At 49.5% G+C, this 23,514-nt stretch overlaps 1 protein-coding gene across 5 annotated transcripts in view; it reads left to right on the top strand.

Annotated features, from left to right (window-relative positions):
- The window catches only part of LOC146195531 (monocarboxylate transporter 4-like), an 86,229-nt gene that overhangs the window by 50,981 nt on the left and 11,734 nt on the right, over nt 1-23,514 (top strand). For 3 of the 5 annotated variants that reach the window (XM_084597858.1, XM_084597860.1, XM_084597859.1), the window contains 3 exons: nt 5,218-5,361; nt 20,659-20,918; nt 22,197-23,217. In XM_084597858.1, the coding sequence (XP_084453984.1) occupies nt 5,218-5,361; nt 20,659-20,918; nt 22,197-23,217 (1,425 nt within the window). The remainder of the gene's footprint in view (nt 1-5,217; nt 5,362-20,658; nt 20,919-22,196; nt 23,218-23,514) is intronic. The other 2 variants (XM_084597861.1, XM_084597862.1) reach the window with 2 other exon arrangements.

The following is a 23,514-nucleotide window of genomic DNA, read 5'->3' as shown; positions in this document are numbered from 1 at the left end:
CCAATACCACAGCGCCAATCACGCGAATGATCGCAAGAATCTCCAACAGAAGAAAAGGCCTGTCCGAGGAGCACACATGTAGGCTGGTACAGGCTCTCGTTGTAAGTCGCATTGTATATGGTGTCCCCTACCATTGTATATGGTGTCCCCTACAGGAAAAGGAACAACTGGAGGCAATCCTGAGGAAAGCCTTCAAAGGAGCTCTTGGACTACCGGTCAACACCTCGACAGAAAACGTCTCCAAACTGTGCATAAACAACGCAGTGCAAGAGCACATCGATGCCCACCTTCTCGCGTAGAAAATAAGACTCAAGGAGACGCAGACGAGAAGCAACACGCTAAGTATACTTGGTATGAGAGACGCTTGCACAGAAATAAATAGCACGGGGATCGTGCCGAAGGAGATAAGAGAGATCATTGAGGTCAACCCGATTTCGAAAAACATGTATCCGAAAATACGTAAGGCCAGAAGAAAGGTAATATTGGAGGCACACGAAAAAAGCTTCGCTGGGAAAAGAAAACATATTGTACGTCGACGCAAGCCCATACAAAGAACAATACGGAGTTGTAGCCAGCGTGGTTGATCACCAGTTTAGGGAAATCAACTGCGCCTCGATCAAGAGCAACAACATTCTCGAGGCTGAGGAAGCGGCAATCGCTCTCACACCCATTAGGGCGAGAAGCCTACTACAAAAATAATTACGAACTCGCAAGAAGCATGCAGAAGGTATAGCAGCGGACGCATATCCACTGTGGCCATCCGCATACTCAAGGCAAAAAAATCACCTTTTCGTGATGCTTCATAACGTGGACACCAGGCCATAAGACTCTCAAAGGTAACCAATGTACCGACGCCAATGCCAGAGCATACGCCAACCGGAAGGCGCTCAACGACCAAGAACTGGACGTAGACGCTATGAAGCCATACTTGAACATCCAAGAGCCTTAAAGAGGATCTACCCACCTCTCCACGAATATCTTAAAAAGAGCAGTCGGTTGCTTGGAGACAGCTACAGACTAACACATACCCCAACCTGAGTCTACTCAAAAAAATCCATCCCACAGCGTATGAGAACAAATTCCCACTGTGCGGGGAACCCCCTACACTCTACCATGTTAAATGAGCGTGTCAAAAAACACAGGTAGCGCCAATAAACACCGCACGTACACCGGAGCAGTGGGAGGCTGCGCTGTCCTGCTCCACGCCTGATGACCAGCTCAAACTGATCGACAGAGAGCGCAAGACGGCAAAGGTCACTGGGGCCCTGGACGGAGGGCCCCACCCACGCCGCGACAATTCCCTTTGTCTAAATAAAGGTTTTCATTCATCCATTGATTTAGCAATGAAGGCGGACGTCATGCGGTGCTGTACATCACTGAGTGCCGTCATCAACTGCGGCCACGACGAAAGAGCAGTTTCTCTCTGCCGTTCGCGAGCTTCTGCAGAGCGAGTGTTGCTTGTGTCTTTGTTCTTGTGGGGTAACGTCATGGATGCCATTGTCTCAGAACCTTGTCAGGGGTAGGAACCTCCCACTAATTTCCTCTTCAGCTACACTAACGCAAGCAGATTTTCTCAGAAAATATATCAGTGCATCACTGAAAGGAAAGTGGTCTTTAAAAAGAAACGACTTCCTGTGCATGCAAGCGGCGTGATACCTTACAACAATACTAAGCTTTCTAGACACAACCTGGATGAAATCGGCCTGCTTTGGTTGATTACCTTTTAGGATTCTTCCCACGAAGCTCACCACGACATGCACCGGGCATCCTGGAGCAGTCAACCTAGGGATTTGCTCATTACAGCTGGTAGTAATCAGCTATGGGCAAGAGTTGCATAAGCGTTGGTAATACATAGCCTTGCATTGCTCCTTCTCTTAACAAGCTTATAATGAGCCGCGTCAAACGTGAGCAGTGGCTTGTTGGAGGGCAGCCCCTATTTCCAGCAAATATGTCTGTCCTGAAATAAAAGCCTAATGTAGAGGAATCTGATGCTCCCACCTGATGGAATTTCGTAGGTATGTCTAGAGGCGATAAGCCCTCGCGTACAAAGTGCGTTACTGGCAAGTGATTAAAATGAGTCAGAGCTGCTGTTAACGAATACTAAAGGTCATCTACCCACCTAAATACCTTAGTAACGCAACGTTGCGCAAGACGGTAACTAAGGCATCTGTCCAGTCAAGCTAAAAAAAATCACGGAGGATTCTACAGAATAAAAGAAGGTTCACGAAGGAGTTCTGAAACGCCGCTGCTCGACGTTCCTGACGCGCGCTCGTAAGGTATTGTTCCAAACCTCTTGGTGCAGTCTTGAACACCTGAGCGCACATTGGATTGCGGTAGAGAATACAGAAGGTCCTTAATGCAAAAAAAAATGCTCTGGTGCATTTCTTATTGACCGACTTGATATAATCCAAAAATGGAATCAAGTTTTTTAAACTGGATTGAGTCATTAATGTCTAATTGGCTAAACTATTCCGGCAGAAATTCAGCGACTGAATTTTGCCACCTAGCGTTTTTCGAGACAACCGCCCAGAAAGGGGCTCCAGGCCTATGTGTTCCGCACGAAAAAAAACTCCAAGCAATTAAGCGTACTTCTTCCAATGCTCTACAATTGACTCAAGCTGCAGCCTACGGCATAGTTTCGTGGCTTCAGAGTTAGCTCTTGAAACTAACGCTTTTCTTGTGAAGTAAAAGCTTTTGGTGCCGCTCTTGAGCCCTTCTTGATTAATAGCCCATGAGACATAAAAGCGAAGCCACCTTGATTGTCACCGGGCAAAACACAAAACTCATGATCTATTAGGAGGCGCAAAGATTACCATTGTTACTTTCGGGTCCAAAACTTGACATTGTTTAAAACGTCGACGCCTTCTGATACTCACCGGGCATAGTTCCCCTTCTAAAGCACATCGATATACCTATCGGACAAGGAATACCAACTCAGTTGGAGTCTTGTCGACAGCGAACTTTGGTCCCCGGGAGACCCCTTGTGGCACATTTTGAGGCGGACTCACAGGTTCAAGAAGGTTGACAGAACCTCTGGAAGCTTGCTGTTTTACAAGTATGCAGAGACGAAGCTGCTTCAGTTGAACGTATCTCAGAAAGCCTACAGTTTTATCCGCTAGGATCGAAAACTAACAAAAAAGATTTCTGGTCGTGGGAGGATCAAACAAGGCACATGTGTTTGCACCGCAAGAGGAGTCCTATGCAGGCAAACCAAACGATGCCGTTCCGACTCCTTAATCTTACATATTCGGATGTCATGCCCAACAGAAGGAAATAATCTTCCTAGCAGTGCTCGTGCGCCTTCCGGTAGGAACTTCTTGTGTATGCCGAACGCTAATGAACGCACATTGCATATTGTGCTGGCATTTAAAGCCACAGTTCCCGACGAATCGCGAGGAACACAAATAGAGGAGTCCAGTGTACTAGAAGGGTAGTTCATGAACGTGAAAGTTTTGGAAGCTTGGCTATGTTGGTACATGACATGAAAAAAGCTAAGCGCACACCTATACGAAGACGGTTGTTTCGTACAATCTCGGTTTGCCTCATGGGCCGAAAACAATTTCACGAAGCACCAATGTTGAAGTTATTTTTCGCCTCACCCCCGAGACTTTTGAGAAATTGACCAGAATGACAAAACCTGGCGCTTTTTACAAGGCATATAGACTACAAGAAGAAGCGTAAGAACAAGTTCGTCAAATTAGTGACGTCCGCCGTCTATAACATGTCAATTTCCATCGGAAAGTCTATTAGTCAGAGTTGTAGGTGTGTAAGTAACGACCTTCGTGAGCCTAAAACAAATGAGAGAGAGAGAGAGAGATGCGGAGGGTTTCTTCACCAGCACTGCAGAAATCTGAATCGAATGCTCACACGGCCGCCGCACCCTATTCTGACCCTAGTTCAGGTCCATTATCCTGCTTCAGCCCCAATACCAGATACTACAAATAATGTACTATCATGGCGAGAAGCTGTTGCCAACTGACGCCCGGAATTATCCAGATAGTTTGCGGGAAAACCATGTATTGCTGCCCTCTGTTGTGGCTCTCCGAAAGAATAATACGTCGTCACTGGTAAGTGCGGCCCACGCTCGCGTGACATTTAGCCAATAGTTGCCTTTTCTCTGCTCCGCTGCTTCGCGGTGAAGTGTTGCAAGTTAGCGCTCGTGTGTCTAGTGTTCTTCCTCCGTACTTGTCTAGCTGTGGGCACACGATTTGCATACATTTGCGAAGACAATTATACAATGTTTCAGTAGGCTTTCCTCCAGACTCTAGGAAAGGAATTGCCTCTAGGGTCTCAAATGGCGGGAAAATTGCTTCTATAGGAAGTTTTCTACCCCTGACATTTCCATGACCAGAAGCAGTGACCGCTTAGTACCTACAGAGGCGCACTCGATAACGCCGCTGCACAAAAAACTGGCCGTGCCAGGGAGCTAACATGCTGTTTTAAAGAGAAAAAGGCGTCGTACGATGCTCAAAGGTTGGACGTGCTATCTTAGCTGAACATAACACACAGAGAGACCTAACAACCACAAAAATGGCTCGCTACATACACGCAAACGTAGATAAGCTAAGGCGAGAGAGACTGCGAATTACACCACTGAGTCTTTCCCAAGAAATGCTGAACAAAGATATTACTCCTTACCTGCATGTGATTAGGATATTTTGTTAGGGTGGCAGCCTCTACGGCAGCAGATCGCTAAGAGAGGCGTTAGTCATAACGTGGATGCAAGTTAGGCACTTACAATGATTATAGTCATGAGACAACTGACAAAGAAAGGTTGCGCTTCATTTAGGAGCAAACATGACGTCTTCAAAATGCTCGTGACTAGGAGCAGAAAGGTCAGCTGTTTCTTTAGAAGAGCCGCCTCTAACTACTCACGAGACAAAATGCCGATAAGAGAGCGCTTCAGGGTAGCCCACGTAATAATCACAAGATAGCCCCGAATAATTACATAGACGTAGAGGCTGGAGGATATTGAAATACATTTACGTATAAGAGTGTTTTCATACGGCATTCCAGAATTCTGGCAGGGCTGGTGAGCTTATTCCTTCTTGTGGGGCATGCGTTTCTCATGGTTTAAAAACAAAAACAGTTTTAACGCTCACGCAGCAGAAATCATAATTCGCCCAAATTTTACTAAGCTGTAATCAAAAGGAACTGCATATTTAAAACGAATTCTAAGCGACGCTTTTCTCGTATGTGATTCTTTCTTTTTTTTAGCTCTCTTGGCTGGAGCGCTTATTCAAAGCTTCGGAATGCGCCTGACTGTGATTATGGGCGGAATTATGATGTGCGTCGGATGCAGCGTGTCAGTCTATGCCACCTCCACCCTCTTTCTTGTCATCGCTGTGGGAGTTTTGACTGGTAAGTTGCTCCCTTCTTGCGTTCTGGGGAGAAAGCAACACTTGCTTGCAGCAGCCGAACTTTCTGCGATTTACGCACATTTCTGTAGATTGCGGGATGGATCACTGGGCGGATATCTAATTCTGTGTAAGGATATCTATGGCGTCTTTATGGTGCCCGCCTTAACGCAGGAAGAGTAGGCGTGGCGCTGCTGCACTGGTAGCTTAAGATGAGGCATTTGAACGTTGCAACTTGCCCTGAAATGACACCCTCACCTGAAAGTTCGTCGTTATGCTGTGTTTTCTCTAAAGTCACTAACTTTGGATACCTCGCCTTCGAAGCTTTGGTGTCATAGCATCTTAGCATCTTGCCAGTATGCTCTAAATTGCATAATGAACTAGTTACCCCTACTTTATTCGGCTACTGAGTGGTGTTAAGGCGAACGGAGACTGTTGCTACTAATACTTCATTTTTTTAAGAAACAGGATGGCGCCCATATCCCAGAAAATGCCGTCGCTTCTGCATATGTTGCTAAAAAGGCTCATGAGACATATTAGATTTCTGAGGACGAACCTTCGTGACTACAAAACAATTGCGAAATAAATGAGCGTAAAGTCCTATAATGCCATTTCATCCAGCGTATGTAAGCGTGCATGCGCTTCTGTATTCTGCATTGTGCAGAAGCCCCGCCGTGTTGTTGCAGTGGTTAAGAATTGCAATGACTGCGCCGGAGTATCCGGGTTCGATCTCGACCGCCGGCGGCTGCGTTTAGATAGAGGCAAAATGGACAGGCATCCGTGTGCGGTACGATGTCAGTGAAACGATCCCCAGGAGGTCGAAATTACTGCTAGCTCTAAACTACGGCAACTCATTCTCTCTTTCCGCATTCATTACCAACTTCCTTCCTTCCCTTAGTCCGCGGTTCAGGTACCCACAGAATGTGTGTCAGAGACTGCGCCTTTTCTTTCCTGCGAACCAATTATTAATAATATTCTTACTGGCGCCGCCATGTGGCGAGCTCAGGAGACTGGCACGCGCTCGTCTTCTTCGCTCTCTGTGCTCGCCCGCCAGTCGGTTCCGTACCTGATCTTTCCGGTGCTTTTACTTAGTTTTAAGTAAACCGGTTGAACCAGTTTCCCTGGCTTCTGTGACATTTTTGGTGGAGGCTCTGGGTAGATCCCATGTACGAAGAGCCTCTGGCTGCCCCGTACGCCCATCTACACACCGTGGACACGACACCTGTGCACAAGGCGAGCCGTCGCTTGAGAGGCTTAGCACCCGAGTGTGGTCCTCTTGTTTCCCCTCCGCGAACCACGATGACTACAGCGGCAATTCAGACTACCACTCAGCTTCCCGTGAGTGCCCAGCAGCTGATCTGCCATACTCCACGTATGCCCACGCCATTTCATGGCGACAAGTTCGAAGACGTTGAGGACTGGCTGACCAGCTACGACCGGGTCGCTGTGTTTAATGCGTGGGACGAGGAGCGAAAATTGCAGAATGTTTATTTCGCACTAGAAGACGCCGCCAAGATGTGGTTCGAAAACCATGAGGCTACCATTTCCACCCGGCAGGATTTCCGGCGCAAGCTGCTCGCAACATTCGGCAACGATGCAAGAAAAGAGATGGCCGAACTCACTCTACAGCCCCGAGCACAGCGGCCTAATGAAAGCGTCGCCATGTTTGTGGAAGAAATGACTCGCCTTTTCAACCGGGCGGATCCGTCCATGTCGGAGGTAAAGAAGGTGCGCTACCTTATGCAACGCGTCAAGGAGCATCTGTTCGTTGGCCTTGTACATGACCCTCCACGTACTGTTGCTGATTTTACGAAAGAAGCAACAAGCATCGAGCGTGCCTTGAATCAGCGATTTGTACATTTTGATCGCTCCTCTGCGAACATCGCTGCCGTAGACTTCCGCTTGTCAATGGCCGGAAACGACAGGGAAGCCTTTCGCGAACTTATCCGAAGCATCGTGCGCGAAGAGCTGCAAAAGCTGCCCTCTCTCGAACAACATCCACATGTTAAGGGCATCTCGGATATTGTGCGCGAAGAGCTCCGCCAAGCAGTACCATCAGTACCGTCACCCCAGCCGCCTGCGCCAAAGATCCTGACGTACTGCGACGTGTTGCGTACCCCTGCGCCTGAACCATTGGCACCCTGCAATTCTGCTCCTCCCGCTCGTCCTCCACCCCAATATCCAGCTTCGACTGGTGTGCCTGAAGCTCGACCACCAGTTCGTAAAGCACACGCGTGGCGCACGCCGAACAATCTGCCTTTGTGCTTTCACTGCGGCGAAGCCGGTCACGTTCTGCGCCACTGCCCTTACCGTCGGATGGGCTTGTGAGGATTTTCCCCGGATGCCCCTCGGCCGCGCTATGGCGAACGACCTCGGGACCTCGACCAATACCTCAGCGACCACGTCCCACCTGCGTCCCTCCAGCGACGCCAGTCCAGGTCACCACCGCCGAGACAGTTTTCCGCCAGCCGCCGTTCTTTCCTCAGGCAGTCCCCAAGTCCGCACCGGGAAAACTGAAGACGGCGACCCTCGGGGGTAGGGCCGCCGTCGACGACCAACATCCTCCGCTCACCGATTCGATCACACAGACCGACCTCCGACCCTTCGCTCCGACCAACAGTCCGACCACTTTTCGACGATCGCCGAAGCTTTCCTCCGACGCCCCCATTCGACGCACCGCACGACCAATGAGTCCGAGGACCTCCCGACGATCACAGAAGCTTACCTTCGACGCCGTAATTCGACGCAATGAACGACCCGTCAGCCCGACGATCCCTGACACGCCGCACTTTGTCGACGATGAGCTACATTCCGCCGAGATACCGATCGTGGTTGATAGCCACAACACGACTGCCATTGTAGATACCGGCGCTGATTTTTGCGTTGAGTCATGGCTTTGCTACCATTCTGCGAAACGTCCTGACTCATTGGCACGGAGCCCAGATAAGGACAGCCGGAGAGCATGTAGTAACGCCGGTTGGAGTGTGCACCGCTCGCGTCGAGATTCACCACGTAACTTTCTCGTGTTGCTTTGTTGTGCTAGCAGAGTGCTCCAAGGACCTGATTCTCGGCCTTGATTTTCTTATTAAAAACGACGCAATCATCGACCTCCGTGACTTCATGGTGACTTTCTCCACTCACCGCGCAATTTCCGACGAGCACACACAGCACGGCGACGACTACAGGCCAGTTTTCCGAGTGTGCGACGACCATGTCACTCTACCTCCACGCACCAGTTTGTTTGTTACAGTGCAGTGCGACAACCCCCCCGCCTTGCAAGGCCTCGCGGAAACGAACGTGAATTTATTGTTGAGCCTACAAGTCTGCGTCGCTCGGGGGACCTTTGCCTTGAGAAATAAACGAACTGAAGTCATTTTAACGAACTAGTGCCGAATACCGCCATTTACCGCAAGGTACAGCTATCGCTTATTTTGACGAAGTCAGTGCGCCATCCGCCATTGCGCCCTTTCGCTGGCCATTAGAACCCTCCCGAGAGCACTGGACATACTGTTCAAACTGACGTGAACCCAGCTTTGTCTCTTAACCAGAAACACCGCCTTCAAGCAATTCTGGACACTTACCGTGACTGCTTTGCCGTCACTTCCAAAGTGAAACAGACGTCAGTAACCAAACATCGAATTATAGTTGATCCCCCCGAGCGCCCTATCCGCCAACACCCCTACCGAGTATCGCCGAAAGAACGAGAGGCTATTCGGGCGCAAGTTGATGAAATGCTCCGCGATGATGTAATCCAGTCGCCCACAAGCCCATGGGCCTCACCAAAAAGGACGGAGCACTCAGATTCTGCGTTGACTATAGGAGGCTTAACAAAATTACGAAAAAGGACGTCTACCAATTGCCTCGAATCAATGACTCGTTCGACCGACTTCGCCACGCCCGATACTTTTCATCGATCGATCTACGCAGTGGGTACTGGCAGATCGAAGTCGATGAACGTGATCGAGAGAAAACCGCATTCATTACTCCTGACAAGCTGTACGAATTTAAGGTGCTTCCATTCGGTTTGTGTTCCGATGCCGCAACCTTTCAAAGAATGATGGACACTGTCTAAGCCGGCCTGAAATGGCAGACGTGCCTCGTCTACCTTGACGACGTTGTCATTTTCTCTGCGACCTACGAACAGCACCTCAAACGATTGACGGCTGTGCTAAATGCCACCCGCGGGGCCGGACTCTCACTAAAACCAGAAAAATGCCACTTTGCATTCCAACAGCTCAAGTTCCTGGGTCACGTCGTGGGTGCTGATGGAATTAGCCTTGATCCAGAGAAGACGGCTGCCGTAGCTGCTTTCCCGACCCCACTGATAAACGTTCCGTGCGTCGGTTTTTGGGCCTCCGTGCATATTACAGGAGATTTGTGCACGACTTCTCCCGAATAGCGGAACCATTGACTCGTCTAACAAAGGACGACCAACCTTTCATCTGGGCCGACGAGCAGCAAAGGGCCTTGGAGGAGCTTCGCAAGCGCCTTCAAACAACGCCCGTACTTGGCCACTTCGACGAGGAGGCCGGCACAGAATTGCATACCGACGCCAGTAACGTTGGCCTCGGTGCAGTTCTCGTTCAGTGGCAAGAAGGCGTTGAGCGGGTGATTGCTTACGCCAGCCGCACCCTGTCTCGTTCCTAAGCGAATTATTCTACTACCGAAAAGGAGTGCCTTGCAGTTGTGTGGGCGGTAACAAAATTTCGGCCGTATTTGTATGGCCGGCCGTTTAGAGTGGTCAGCGACCACCACTCACTCTGTTGGTTAGCGAACCTTAAAGATCCTTCAAGCAGGTTTGCCCGCTGGAGTCTCCGCTTACAGGAGTTCGACGTCACTATTGTGTGCAAGTCCGACAAGAAACACAGTGACGCTTACTGCCTATCCCGAGACCCTATCCCGTGTTCTTCACGCGAAACAGATGACTCCGTCTTTCTCGGCGCTCTCTCGACGCCAGATCTCGCTCAACAGCAGCGAGACGACACCGAACTGCGGCCCCTCATCGATTACCTCGAAGGAACCGCCTCATCGCCGCCTCGCCTTTTCACGCGTGGCCTGTCGTCGTTCTGCTTGCGTGACGGCGTCCTCTACACGAAAAACTACGCTTCCACAGACATTCAGTATCTGCTGGTTGTCCCAACGCCACTCCGTACCGACGTTTTGCAGGCATGCCACGACGACCTTTCTGCCGGACATCTCGTTTTTTCGCGCACCTTGGCACGAGTACGACAAATGTACTACTGGCCCAAGCTTGCCGCTGGGGTTCAGCGCTATGTTAGGACGTGCCGTGATTGCCAACGTCGGAAGATACCACCTGTCAAGCCGGCCGGCCTGCTTCAGCCTATTGCTCCTCCGCGAGTACCTTTTCACCAAGTCGGTATGGACTTGCTCGGGCCATTTCCTACGTCATCATTGGGCAACAGGTACATTATAGTCCCACAGATTATCTAACCCGCTATTGTGAGACGAAAGCTCTTCCCAGCGGCACGTCTACTGATATTGTGAACTTTTTCATCTTTAATCTAGTCCTTCGTCACGGTGCCCCTGCGATCGTTTTAACTGACAGAGGGACGGCATTTACTTCAGCTCTAACCCAGGAAGTGATGCGGCTCAGTGGCACTTGTCATCGTAGAACAACAGCTTACCACCCTCAGACGAATGGCCTTACTGAGCGACTCAATAAGACCATTGCCGATATGCTTTCTATGTACGTCGACGAAGATCATAAAAACTGGGACCAGATACTACCGTATGCAACATTTGCTTATAACACCGCAGTCCAGGAAACGACCCGCTTTACACCGTTTCGTTTGGTGTACGGTCACGAAGCTGTCACCACGCTGGACGCAATGCTACTGCCAGATTTTGCCCACCCATCGATTCCCGGTGCCGACCAATTCGTCCAACATGCCGAGGCCGCTCGCCAGCTGGCTAGACTGAGAGTCCGGACACAGCAAGTTAAAGATGCTCGACGGTATAACCTTCGTCACAGGGAGGCAATTTACAACCCTGGCGAACAGGTTTGGGTGTCGACACCTGTTCGCCAGCGGGGTCGCTCAGAGAAGCTTCTGCGCCGCTACTTCGGCCCGTATGAAGTACAACGCAAACTCAGCGACGTCATCTACGAAGTGACCCCGCAAGGAACTGTTCGCTCATCCCGACGGCAAGCACAATCGGAAGCCGTACATGTGGCCAGGATGAAGCCCTTCTACTCCCACTAGGTCAAGCTACATGTGTTTTTTTTTCTTTGCTTCCTTTAAATACTTGACGTGAACGCGCATCCTCGCCGACTACAGTTATTCTCGACCTCGCCACTCGGCATCGGGACGATGTCTTTCCCACCGGGAGGGGCAATGCCGCAGTGTTATCTTATTGGCGCCGCCATGTGGCGAGCTCGGGAGACTGGCACGCGCTCGTCTTCTTCGCTCTCTGTGCTCGCCCGCCAGTCGGTTTCGTACCTAATCTTGCCGGTGCTTTTACTTAGTTGTAAGTAAACCTGCTGAACCAGTTTCACTGGCTTCTGTGACAATATTATTATTATTATTATTATTATTTTAAAGAAGACGGGCTGGCGCAGGAGTCGCGTGGTCTTCGCCTGTTCGCGCGCCTGGCAGGTCTGGCTGATTGGTGGCTACAATTCCGCCGTGTAGCATTCAAGCATTGCAGGAATAACCCCCCTCCTTACATTTGGTGGAGGTGTGGGGCGAGATTCATCATCTCGCTCTGGAACTCCGCAGCCGCATGTTACCACATTCCGCGATGCCTGAAAACGCCAACTACCACGCCATACAAGTTATCTCGGCCGTCATTTGTCCCGGCTCCCTCCGCCAGCGAGACCCCGCTGTCTTCAGCGGCCCTGACGACCATAAGGTTGAGATGTGGCTCACATGGTATGAGAGGGTGAACGCTTATAACAAATAGGATGAGGAAACAAAGCTAAACGACATAACTTTCTATCTCACAAGGCATCTAAATCTATGATTTCGGAACCATGAAGCGGACATTCCGTCAAGGTCAGTGTCCAAAACCAGCTTCTCTGAAGTTTTCGGCTGTCCCGCAGTGAGAAAACTCCGCGCTGAACAACGTTTGCGTTCGCGGGCTCAGCAGATTGGCGAGAATTTAACAAGTTATGTCGAGGACGTCGTCGACTTGTGCAAGCGCGTGAACGCAAAGATGTCAGAAGCAGGCAAGATCAAGCACATTCTGCAAGGCTTCGATGACGACGCCTTTCAGATGCTTTTAGCGCAAAGCCTCCGCCCCGTCGCAGGAATTGTCACTCTATGATGAAGTTTTGATGAACTGCGCAAGCAAAGGGCTCTGACTCGAGTGGACGCCATGCACACTGAGTGACTTGCTGGCTTAACAGATGAAGGTGAACATTCTGCGCTGCTGGCACAAATCAAGAGCTTCATTAAGGAAGAAGGGGCTCGACAGCTATCCGTTATGTCCCGCCATGAAGAGCCTTCATCACACCTAGCTCCCAGTCTACGCCAAATTATTCAAGAACAGGTACCTCAAGCTCTTCCTCCAGCCCTTCAACCCATGCCTGTCGCGGCTCCGTTGACATATGCGGCCGTTGCTGCCCGACCACCACCTACTCATTCTCCACCTCGACAACCTGTCTTCGTTCAGCCTCCTGGTCCTGCTCCAGAACCCGCACAGTTTATTCGACCGCCTACTCAACAGGCAAACTCCTGGCGCCCTATTGACAGTCGTCCGATCTGCTGCTTCTGTGGCTTCCCAGGCCATGGGACATAGAACTGCCGTCGACGCATGAGCGTCCCCCGTCCGCCTCCCGATATTTCCGGCTACTGGAACCAGTGCCAGTATTCTCCTCCTGCAGAACCGCTTCAAAGCCTTGAACTACTGTCTCCTGAGCACATCGCTTCTGGTCGCCGTTCACCTTCGTCGCATCGGCGTTCCATTTCTCCGAGGCGACGCCATCCCTCGGCAACCCAAGGAAAATCAGGTGTCACAGTTCGTGAGGCGAGAACTGCGCTGTTGCCGAAATTTGAAAGGCCTTAATTACCTTCAGCTAATTTAATTACAATTTTCGTAGAGGATGCTTCTGTGATAGCGCTTGTCGACACAGGTACCGCGGTCTCTATGATGGATGGAGCATTTCTCCGCTCTTTGAGGGAAGTGATGATGCCCCTTTTTGACCTGTCGTTACGAACTGAGAGTGCGCACATCATTTAGCCGCCAGCTGCGTGCACTGTTCGAGTACTCATCCAAGACATCTTGTACACAATCGAGTTCATTGTACTGCCGTCATGTTCACTTGCGATCATCTTCATCTGGGATTTCCTGTCGACTGACGACACGGTCATATATTGTGCCGGGCTCAAATAGCATTCTCTATGCTATTCTCTATGCATTCTCTGTGCGTACACGCCGGACGCTTAGCATTTCGATGCCTCTGTTTCTGCCAAAGTTCTTGCTGGTGACTATACTGAAGTTCCTGCATGCTCATTTGTGGTTATGTTGATCTCCTGTGACTTTGCTCACAATGCAAATGTCATCTTCACAACGTCTGATATTTTTCTTCACCGCCTCTGCCTTATGCCCTGCTAACCATATCCGCCGGCCTCAGCTTGTTATGGGTCTCAAACCCGTTTTCAAGCTCCTTCGCTTTGCTTCGTGGCAAATGCGTCGGTATCGTATAGCTCTTCCGTTTTGATTTCAATCCCAATAGCGCCGGAGTATCACCTCCGTTCGACATGAATGCGCTCAGCCCACCTACTTCTGTGACCGATACATTGTCGCCAGATCTCTTTATTCGCTCAATTGATGCCTCACTTCCAGCCTCACTTCCAGCGGAACCAGCTTCTTGCGCTTCTTTAAGAGCTCCATGCCTACTTCGATATCTTCCAGCCTGTTTTGGGACGCACTTCAACTGTCGAGCATCACATTGACACCGGAGCCCATGCTCCTCTACATGAGCCTCCTATCGCGTCCCCAACCGAATGCCAAGTTATTAAAGAACAGGTGGACACAATGTTTCAAAGTGGAGTTATTCACCCCTCGAATAGCCCATGGGCCTCACAGGTAGTACTCGTGAAGAAGGATGGCTCCGTCAGTTTTTCATTGATTACAGCCGTATTATCAAGATCACGCGAAAAGAAGTCTACCCTCTGCCCGGCATTGATGACGCTCTGGACTGCCTCCAAGGTGCGGAGCTCTTTTCGTCACTCGACTTGCGCTCTGGTTATTGGCAGGTCCCGATGGCATCTGAAGATGGGGCCAAAACCGCATTTGCGACCGATTACTGCCTTTGTGAGATCACCGTCATGCTTCTCGGCATATGCAATGCTCCGGCCAAATTCGAGCGAATGATGGACATAGGTTTTGCGTGACTTCAGGCGGAAAACCTGCCTGTGACATTTGGACTATATCGCAATCTTATCGCCCGATTTTGATGCGTAACTATGTCGCCTGAAGCACGTTTTGACATGCCTCACGAACGCCGGTCTAAAGATGAACCTAACAAAATGCACTTTTGCTGCCCATGAACTCGCAATTCTAGGTCACGTTGTTTCGAAAAATGCTGTGCGCCCTGATCCCGCCAAACGTCTTGCTGTGACGGCGTTTCCGAAGCCACACTCCACTGAGGAACTGCGAAGTTTCCTGGGGTTTTGCTCCTATTTTAGGCGCTGCACTCGTAATTTCGCATCAGTTGCTGCCCCTCTGCATTGCTCGGAAGTGATATTGGCGTCTCGGCTTGGTGACCTGCGTGCAATGATGTCTACAACAGCGTGCGTCGTATCCTCACGACCACTCCCATTTAGCGCATTTCGACCCGGTGGCTGTGACGGAAGTCAACACGAACGCCAGGATACTGGTTTCGGAGCAATGCTTGCCTAGCGCAAAACTGGGTTCAACGAATGCGTCCTTGCGCATGCCAGCAACACACTTACCAAAACCGAAAAGAACTGCTATGTAACAAAAAAAGAATGCCTCGCCATTTTATGGGCCGTCGGCAAGTTTCGCCCTTACGTGTATGGCCGTGCTTTCGAGGTCGTTACGGACCATTATGCCCTTTGTTGGCTCCTTTCATTGAAAATCTTTCCGACCGCTTGGCGCGATGGGCGCTATGGCTCCAGGAATATGACATCCACATCGTCTACCGGTCGGGCCCGCAAGCATCAGAATGTCCTGCTCCCCGCTACCAGCAGAAATAGCCAGCCTCTGCTAAATCGAGACTCCTGCATAGTCTTTGCCATGAGGGACATGCCTCCTGAGCAGCGCAAGAAGCCATGCATTAGAGCTCTTCTCGACTTTCTCTCCGACACCTCGGTGGTCACACCATCACGAGCCTTGTGGTGTCGAGCTTCATATTGTTACGACGGGGAAAGTCTCATACGCAGGAAGTCAATCCCCAAGATTACGTCGTGTGTAGATCGGGGCAGTACTGCAAACTCCGCCGGAAATACTGTGCCCCCCAAAGACACTTTAACGCTGCATACCCCAACCGGATGCAATAATCCCCCACTTACTCCATAAAATTAGCAATTTTGTTCCAAACAAACATAACTTTGTTCTTCAAAAGGCTCTTAAAATCTAAACTCATTACTGAACCTGTAACACCAGTGTCTACCAACGCCATCTTTGGCAAACCATGAGCAATCACATTCACCTTGTTCTTTAACAGGCACACAGACGGAGGAATAATAGGTAGCAGCGCACATTGTCCAACGACCTCACCTCCATTGGCCGCGCTGGCTAGTTTTTCGTCATTGGTAGCGAAGATCGGCGCCGTGGAGACCGGGAGCGGCGCACTCGAAATGGCGGAGGTGGTGTCATACTACGGTCAGACGCTGGCGAATGGCTGCGGAGCCCTTCGTTTTGAAAACGGCCCCTTCGGGAGGGATGTTCTGGCCAATAGCTGTCGATGTAGGGCTGGATGGTGCGTCGGTTTGATGCCGTCGGGGGATTTCTGAACGATGCGCGCCGATTGCAGTAGCGGGAAATGTGACCCGCGACACCACACCGGTAGCACACCGGAAGAGGTCGATCAAAAAGTGGCGTGTCAGCTGGTTCCTGCGTGGTAGCCCGCGACGAATACCTAAATGGTGGTTCCGGGACGATGTCGCTGTCCGGCGATCGGCGCGATGTACGACTAGAGTAAGGGCGAGGATCTCTACGTTGATGTTAAGAGAGTTGTTGGTAACTCTCTTGCGGTCTTGGTCGCGGAGTGTATAGGTCTTCGCGGCAGGCGAAGTCGGTGACATTCGCGGACATCGGCGGGCACGCACCCCTATAGGTTGGAAGAGCATATACGTCACCTCCGAAGCCATTAAGCCGGGCAAGCTGCTCACGTGGTGACATCTCATCTCGAACGATTTCACGGATGGCGCACAGGAGGCTTTGAGATGGCGATTCTTCAATACTAGCCACTGTAGTGACATTTGTGAGGAGTCCAAATTTCGGTGTAATGCGGCGCATCTTTAGGGTCTCGAATGTTCGGCAGTGCCGGATAACGTCAGAGACCGAACTGAAGTTCTCCTTGGCAATGAGGAAGTGGTAGACATCTTCCGCAAAGCCCTTGAGCAGATGGCCTACTTTATCGTCTTAAGTCATTCTGCTGTCGACGGTCCTGCACAACTTGAGTATGGCCTCGATGTAGGTAGTGCAAGTTTCTCCTGCTGTCTGGGTCGTCTGAGCAAGTGTCTGCTCGGCCTGTTTCTTCTTTGCAGTTAGATCATGAAACATTAATCGATTGAATCGACAAAACTTTCCCAGGTTGTCAGGGAGTCCTCGTGGTTCTCACACCACATCAAGGCGGTGCGTCAAGAAAAAGACAACATTGGCTAGTTTAGCCACCGAATCCCAGCAGTTATAGCGGCTCACGCGTTCATAATGAGTGAGCCAGTCATCAACATCTTGCCCTGCTTGGCCGGCAAAGGAACGAGGCTCGCGAAACGGTAGCGTTGCATTCATGGTGGTCGGCAGCACATCGCGAGACGGGGATAGAGGGTCCCGTGTTGATGTTCGGGGCTGCTCAGTAGTCTGCTGCATTCTTGTTGAAAAGGGTGGGAGACCAGCGAGGCGACGGCTCCGACGAAGCTCCAGCGGTTGAGGATGCGTCTTGAGGGTAGTCGCACCCAGCACCTCCATCAATTTGTTACGACGGTAGTAAGACGTCGGAGTGCTGAACAACAAGACGATAGGGCAGGGAGCTCAGCTGGTCAACGGCAGCGCGTCCGGCACGACAGTTGTTGTTGTTGTTGTCCAAATACCTTATGGAACATACCCACAGAGGGGGATCGGCCAAGAATTGGGTAGCAAAAAAAACATTTTTTAAGTATACTTGCATAAGGAAAAATTATTTGAGGGGTAGAGAAAAGGAAACAAAACGGGAAATAAGTGAAATATAAAATCAAAAGTGGTAACACTCACGGGAGATTGACACTAATTGTAGAATAAGTGATGTTTAAATATTTAGCAAGGCAAACAATTTTATTCCAGTAAAAAATTTTGCATGGCGGTAAAAACAGAAATGTGACTGTGCCCAAGGATGGTGGCGCCAAATGAGAACAATGTCGGGCTGCTTAAACTAAGGCCAAGCTGTTGGAATGGCTTTTCCATCGACTGTCTTCTCAACGTAGTGTCTTTTTCCAACGTCTTTCTCCTTCACTTGTGTTGTAAGCTTCATCTTCTTTTGTACTGTTACAATATTTTGAGATCCGTGACAACCTGCTTTACCGTCGCAGTTACCATTCTGATGGACGAAAACGCCTCCTCGTCATTCCACGACACCTACGGGCCTACATTAGCTCATGTTTTCACATTGACATCCAATGCGGTAAGGCAGGCCTTTTCAAGACATACACACACCTGCAGCTCCAACATTACTCGCGTGGCATGTACAACTTTGGAGTACGTGCGCTCGTGCCTCGAGTGCCCACGCACAAAGCTTAATGTGGGCACCACCGTACGTAGAAGTCTCGCGCCGCTCGGCTGAACTATTCCACCGTTGCATATTCGACGCCTCAGAATTTATTGATTTTTGCGCAGTTAGCCAAAGGCGAGGCTTTAGCCGTTGCGGCATTCGCTAGACCGGATGTCGATATTCTACACTCGGGATTCGGGTCTTCGTATGTTTGTGGTTCGGCATTCTCAAAGCTGACAAGGTATCTGAGAAAAGCTGCGCACACCAAGCAGCGGACAACACGGGTCAGTGTGTTTTTAATTGTTGTGCATCAGATGGCTTTTTGACTGCTTAATGAATGAATCGAGGGATATACTTATTTTGTATGTGCGGCACACTTTGTCATTCTTGTGGATGCAAGTGCGATTGTTTTGTGCGTGTTTAAACCCCTAAATTCTTCTAATACTGAGTTTGTGGAACCAGCGAAAAGACAATGAGCATCTTCCAGCTTTCACGGTTTTCGCTGGTTCCGCTATGCCAGACATGTATGAATCAACCCACATTTCCAAAAAGTTATAATCCTGGCGGCATCGGCCACCTCATTTCTTTTTTAGCGAAAGCTACACTAGGCTAGTAGAAGCAAGTTTCGATGTGCCTGCCCAAGGCCACAACTGCGCATGCGCCGTAACCATGACAACCAGGTGCATCGTTCCAGAGGTGCTGCACCACGCCGGTCTCCACCACTGATGATAATGATAACAACTTTATTCTTTCACCTGATAAAGAGGCCTCCTAGTCCCCACCCCGGTACGCAGGCCAAAGGAACGGGGGCCGGGACCTCCACGATTAGAAGCAGGAAAAGAGGTCTTGGCTCTTCGAGGCTTTTTCCGCCAGGCGGATGGCTTGTTGCTGTGGAGCAGAAACCTCCCTCCGCACCAGGGCTTCCCAGGCTTCTGTACAATTTATATTTGCTTTAGCCCCTGGGGACCTAGCGCATTCCCAGATGATGTGATCGAGTGTCCCTCTCACGCCACAGTGCTTGTCTGTCGTCTATTTGAACATAATCTGCCCTGCTCCCAGGTGCGTGGTGCTCGCCAGAATGAGGAGGAGGAGGGTAGCGACATCCCAGTACATGCGCACGCCAGCGCGGAGAGAACGGTTGTTTCCCCACTGTGCATGCAAGCGCAGCCTCTGAGAGCTGCCTGAGTGTAGCAGGAAAGCGTCTGCTGGCATCGCATGCTCAGGTCATGAACGTGGATTGTACCTAGAATGCCGGGGAACTTTTTTGTGTTCGATGCAACGCTTAGTCACCAGCCATTCGTTGCAGCAGCGTTGAACCCCTCTAACTTTTTAATTGTAAGTGCACGCATCGGTCCAAGTGTTTCTGGACGCTCAAATATTATTTTTCTCTTGCGACCATTTGTTTTATAGTAGCTATCCAGGAATTCATCTCTAGAAAACCACTTGCTCTGTCCATTTCTTCGCAAGCGCACCTTTTTTTAGAGAAAAAAAAAAGATACGACACGCCATTCCTTTTCGGCCTATTGTTTCAGAAAGAGATATGTAAATATATCTTTTTTAATTGATGTTTAGCGGCCGAGTGCCATCCCTTCCTTTAAATAAAGGCTTCATTCATTCATTCCTTCATTTGATGTTTTGTGATGTGTCGGTTTTGTGGTACGTTCGCTGCGTAGAGACGTTAAAAACGAAAAAATATAATAAGCTGTCCCCGTTTGCACCAGGTCCTGGGTGCACAACGAACTCCTCAGTGTAGATTCGAGGCATGAAGACAGAGGAAGTGGTGTTTTGGGGAAAGGAGAAAAGGGGAAGTGAATTTCTGCGAGACACCACACTGGGTGCCGCTCATCCTAGTGACGCTACTGGCTCCTGTTCAAGGCTGTGGTCCTGACAAGCTATAACAGTGGTTAAAAAGCATTCCGTGAAGACGGACGCAAAATTGAGTTAAATGTGGTGACCTTCTCCTTCATCTTTTGGATACGCGCAAACTTAGCTTTTAAGCCCTAGCCATTCACAGAACAACCAGTAGCCAGTGGCACTGAAGAGCTACTGAACATAAAACCTGGCATTTTCCAAGCCGCTGGCTACTTCCTGTAAACACTCTAAAATAACAACACATTTCAAAAGGGTGAAAGCAAAGTAATCTCTCTTATCTGAACTTCATGAGCCCACTTTATGCCACTCGAATCATGATCTACACGGTTTCCAACATGGATCAGTGTTATATGTGACAGCGTCGGCTCTACTTTCAAACAGGACACTATATTGTGCGGACTCCGGGTCTGTGTTGTAGACGCCAATAACGCTCTTGGCGCAAAAAGAAGGTCTTGTTTTGTTCCAATTTTTCGTTTTAAACTTTCGTCGCCCAGCCCCTCATGCTCCGTCGCCTTCCTGTACTCTTCTCTCTCCAAGGAACCGGTCACGGCATAACCAACAGCTGCTGCATCGTGGCAGTTACCAGATATTTCGACAAGCGTCGCGGAATCGCTCTGGGCTTGAACCTGGCCGGCCTGCCAGTGACGTCACTGGTGTTCCCCAAGCTGCTGGAGTGGTTGCTGGCCGAGTACGGGCTCCGGGGCACATTTCTCCTGGTCGGCGCCTGCATGGCGAATGTGCCCGTCCTCGGAATTCTACTGGACAAGCCTCCCTGGGAAAAGGCAGCGTTGGCTGAGGTGAGAACGAACAAGACTAGAAATAACACCCTATACTCTACGGGTGGACAGGAAAGAAGACAAAAATGCTTACCTCTTTACATAACTAAGCTAAAGACGAGATCGGTGCTGTAGGTTATTTTGCGCCCGCTTGGCATTATTAACTTGGTTCAGCTTTCTGTTTCTCCGTGTGACTTTTAGTTAATCACCTAAAATTCATTTATTGACTACTAAGTTATTATTTACCTAAATAATTGAACAATAATTGTATACATTTTAATTACCTAAAATAAGTAGCATACATTAGCAAGTTTAACGAATATGTTTGGCATTTTCAAGATTTTTTTATTATTTTATGTAAACAATGATCAACTAATATAAAAAGTGCGCCACTCTTAGGCTGAAGCACGCACCCACTAGATTAAGTTCCATTCAGTCACACATTATAGAGCCAAGAAGTACTAGTTTAAGGCTATGAAACATAAAATGTCCTTATTGCCATTCTGATGTTTTATGAGAGGAAATGAACTGGACATTTACGATCTATGTTCAAATAATAATTCTACCCGAAACAATGCAGGTTACTGTAGTGAAAAAATAGGTAATATGACCATTGTCGAAGATGATTGGAAATGACCTGGTCAGTTAAGAACGTAGACACCTCAACGGCATTGGCAACTGATTGCCGCAGGCCCACGTGAAAGCCAATTCTTTGTATACGCGTACGCGTTTTATCCCACTGACTGCCACGAAATTTTGAGCGGTAAAAAACAACTGTAAAATCACTATTTAAAATTTGACAGTAGAATGCAGCCAGTAACTCGCGCAGGCTTGGATGTTTCCAAAAGGTAGAGGGTAGTAAGAAAATTATGCTGAGTAGCATTAGCATGTCAACATACTACATCACTGATAAAAATAACACGAGTGCACACATTATTTACACACGTATCATGTGAAACTCATCCATAATATTCGGAAATCCAATATATGACAATATTATGCATAAGTAGTATATTGAGAAAACGTCGTATGCAAAGTCTGCAGCCTTTGTATATCTCTTTGAATATGCCTTTGCAGCGTACTAAGTATATCGCTGCTTGCTCAATATATTTTCTTCCATGTAAAACTAGCGATGTACTGTTGATGCAGCCCGCAACACTTCCTTCTAAGGCAGAAACATATTGACACTAGGAAAGACAAGATATGGTTCGTTTCGCAACTTCCCTGTAAGGCATTTTTATACTAGCGAGATATTGTAGAAATTCGCACTTAGTACGGATGCAATTTTAAACTTCGCAGGCTAAGAAACCGAGTACTGGCCCGAATTCAGTGGCAGGCAACGAGAACGAATCTATATATCACGGAACCGGGGACCAAGACCTGTTACCGGCAAAGCGGCCCTCAACGGCATTCAGCATCACGAACCACCGACGCACCACTCAAGCTAGCCTGTATCCAGTCCCTGAGGTCTCAGAGAGAGCAGCTGCTTCACATTTGGCCAGCAACCTGAATTCCGTGTTCAAGGGAGAGACGGCCGCACCTCGTCACCGATCTTCCATTGCATCTAGGCGGAACAGGGTCGACAGTACCGTGAGCGCGAAAACTTTGAGCGATGCCTCTTCGATCGCATCGGCTATACTACCAAAGATATCAGGAATGGAGAGAAGAGGAACAATGATGAGCGTCGCCGGATCCATGTTCGCCGCAAGAAGATTCTCGACGTGCGAAGGCGACGCGTCCTCGCGGAGAGGGACGATATTAGGCGAGCGCTTGCAGCCTTCACATTGCCCTGAAGACGCGCAACAGGCGAATGTCCAGGACACGACTGGCGATGCTCCGACGTCAGCACTCAGTAGCCTGAAACAGGTTCTAAGCGAACCGCGTATGTACTTTTACACCTTGAGCTTCTTCTCGTGCACCATCTTCGTGGACTCTTTCCTCACAGTCATGTTCGATCTTGGAGAGGACATTGGCGTGCCAATCAGCGATTCCGTACTGGCACTCACACTCTCCTCTGCTGTGGAAGTTGTCGGTCGTTTTTTCGTTCCGTTCCTGACCGACTACGGATTGGCATCGACGATATCCCTGCTGACATTTTCTTACCTCATGCTTGCTGTTATTTCAGCGCTAATGCCGCTTGTATCGGACAAGATTGCCTTCGTAGCCATATGCGCCACACTGGGACTTCCTGCAGGCTACATCAGCGTTGGCTCCTCGGAAATACTGTCAACAGATATGGGGACAAAGAACCTTCCAATGGCTTACGGAATATTGTTATTAGCCTGCGCGATAGGAGGCTTCGTTCGGCCACCGGTGGTTGGTAAGTATAACTATTTATGTGTTTTGATAGGAGCGCGGGGCAAGCCCCTTTATCGCAGGAAAAGATGGACTTCTATATGCAAATGCGAAAGAAGCAGGAGACTATTGTGGTGAAAACCCAGACGCGGATTACATTTTAGGACATACTCAACAGCGTGAAATATATATTGTGAGCCTTCCGTGGATGTTCTTTAATTTGTGCATGCCATGATCTTCCTCTTTCATTTGTACATACCATCATCATCGTCCCGCGGAACCGGCTCCGGCACGCGCCTGGGTTTTGTCATCGGATTAAAAC

The sequence above is a fragment of the Amblyomma maculatum genome, chromosome 3 (assembly GCF_055883805.1).
Source record: "Amblyomma maculatum isolate TAMU_Amacu chromosome 3, ASM5588380v1, whole genome shotgun sequence".
Lineage (NCBI taxonomy): Eukaryota > Metazoa > Arthropoda > Arachnida > Ixodida > Ixodidae > Amblyomma > Amblyomma maculatum.
Note: the sequence above shows the minus strand (reverse complement) of the source record. Positions and strands in the feature narration are given on the sequence as shown.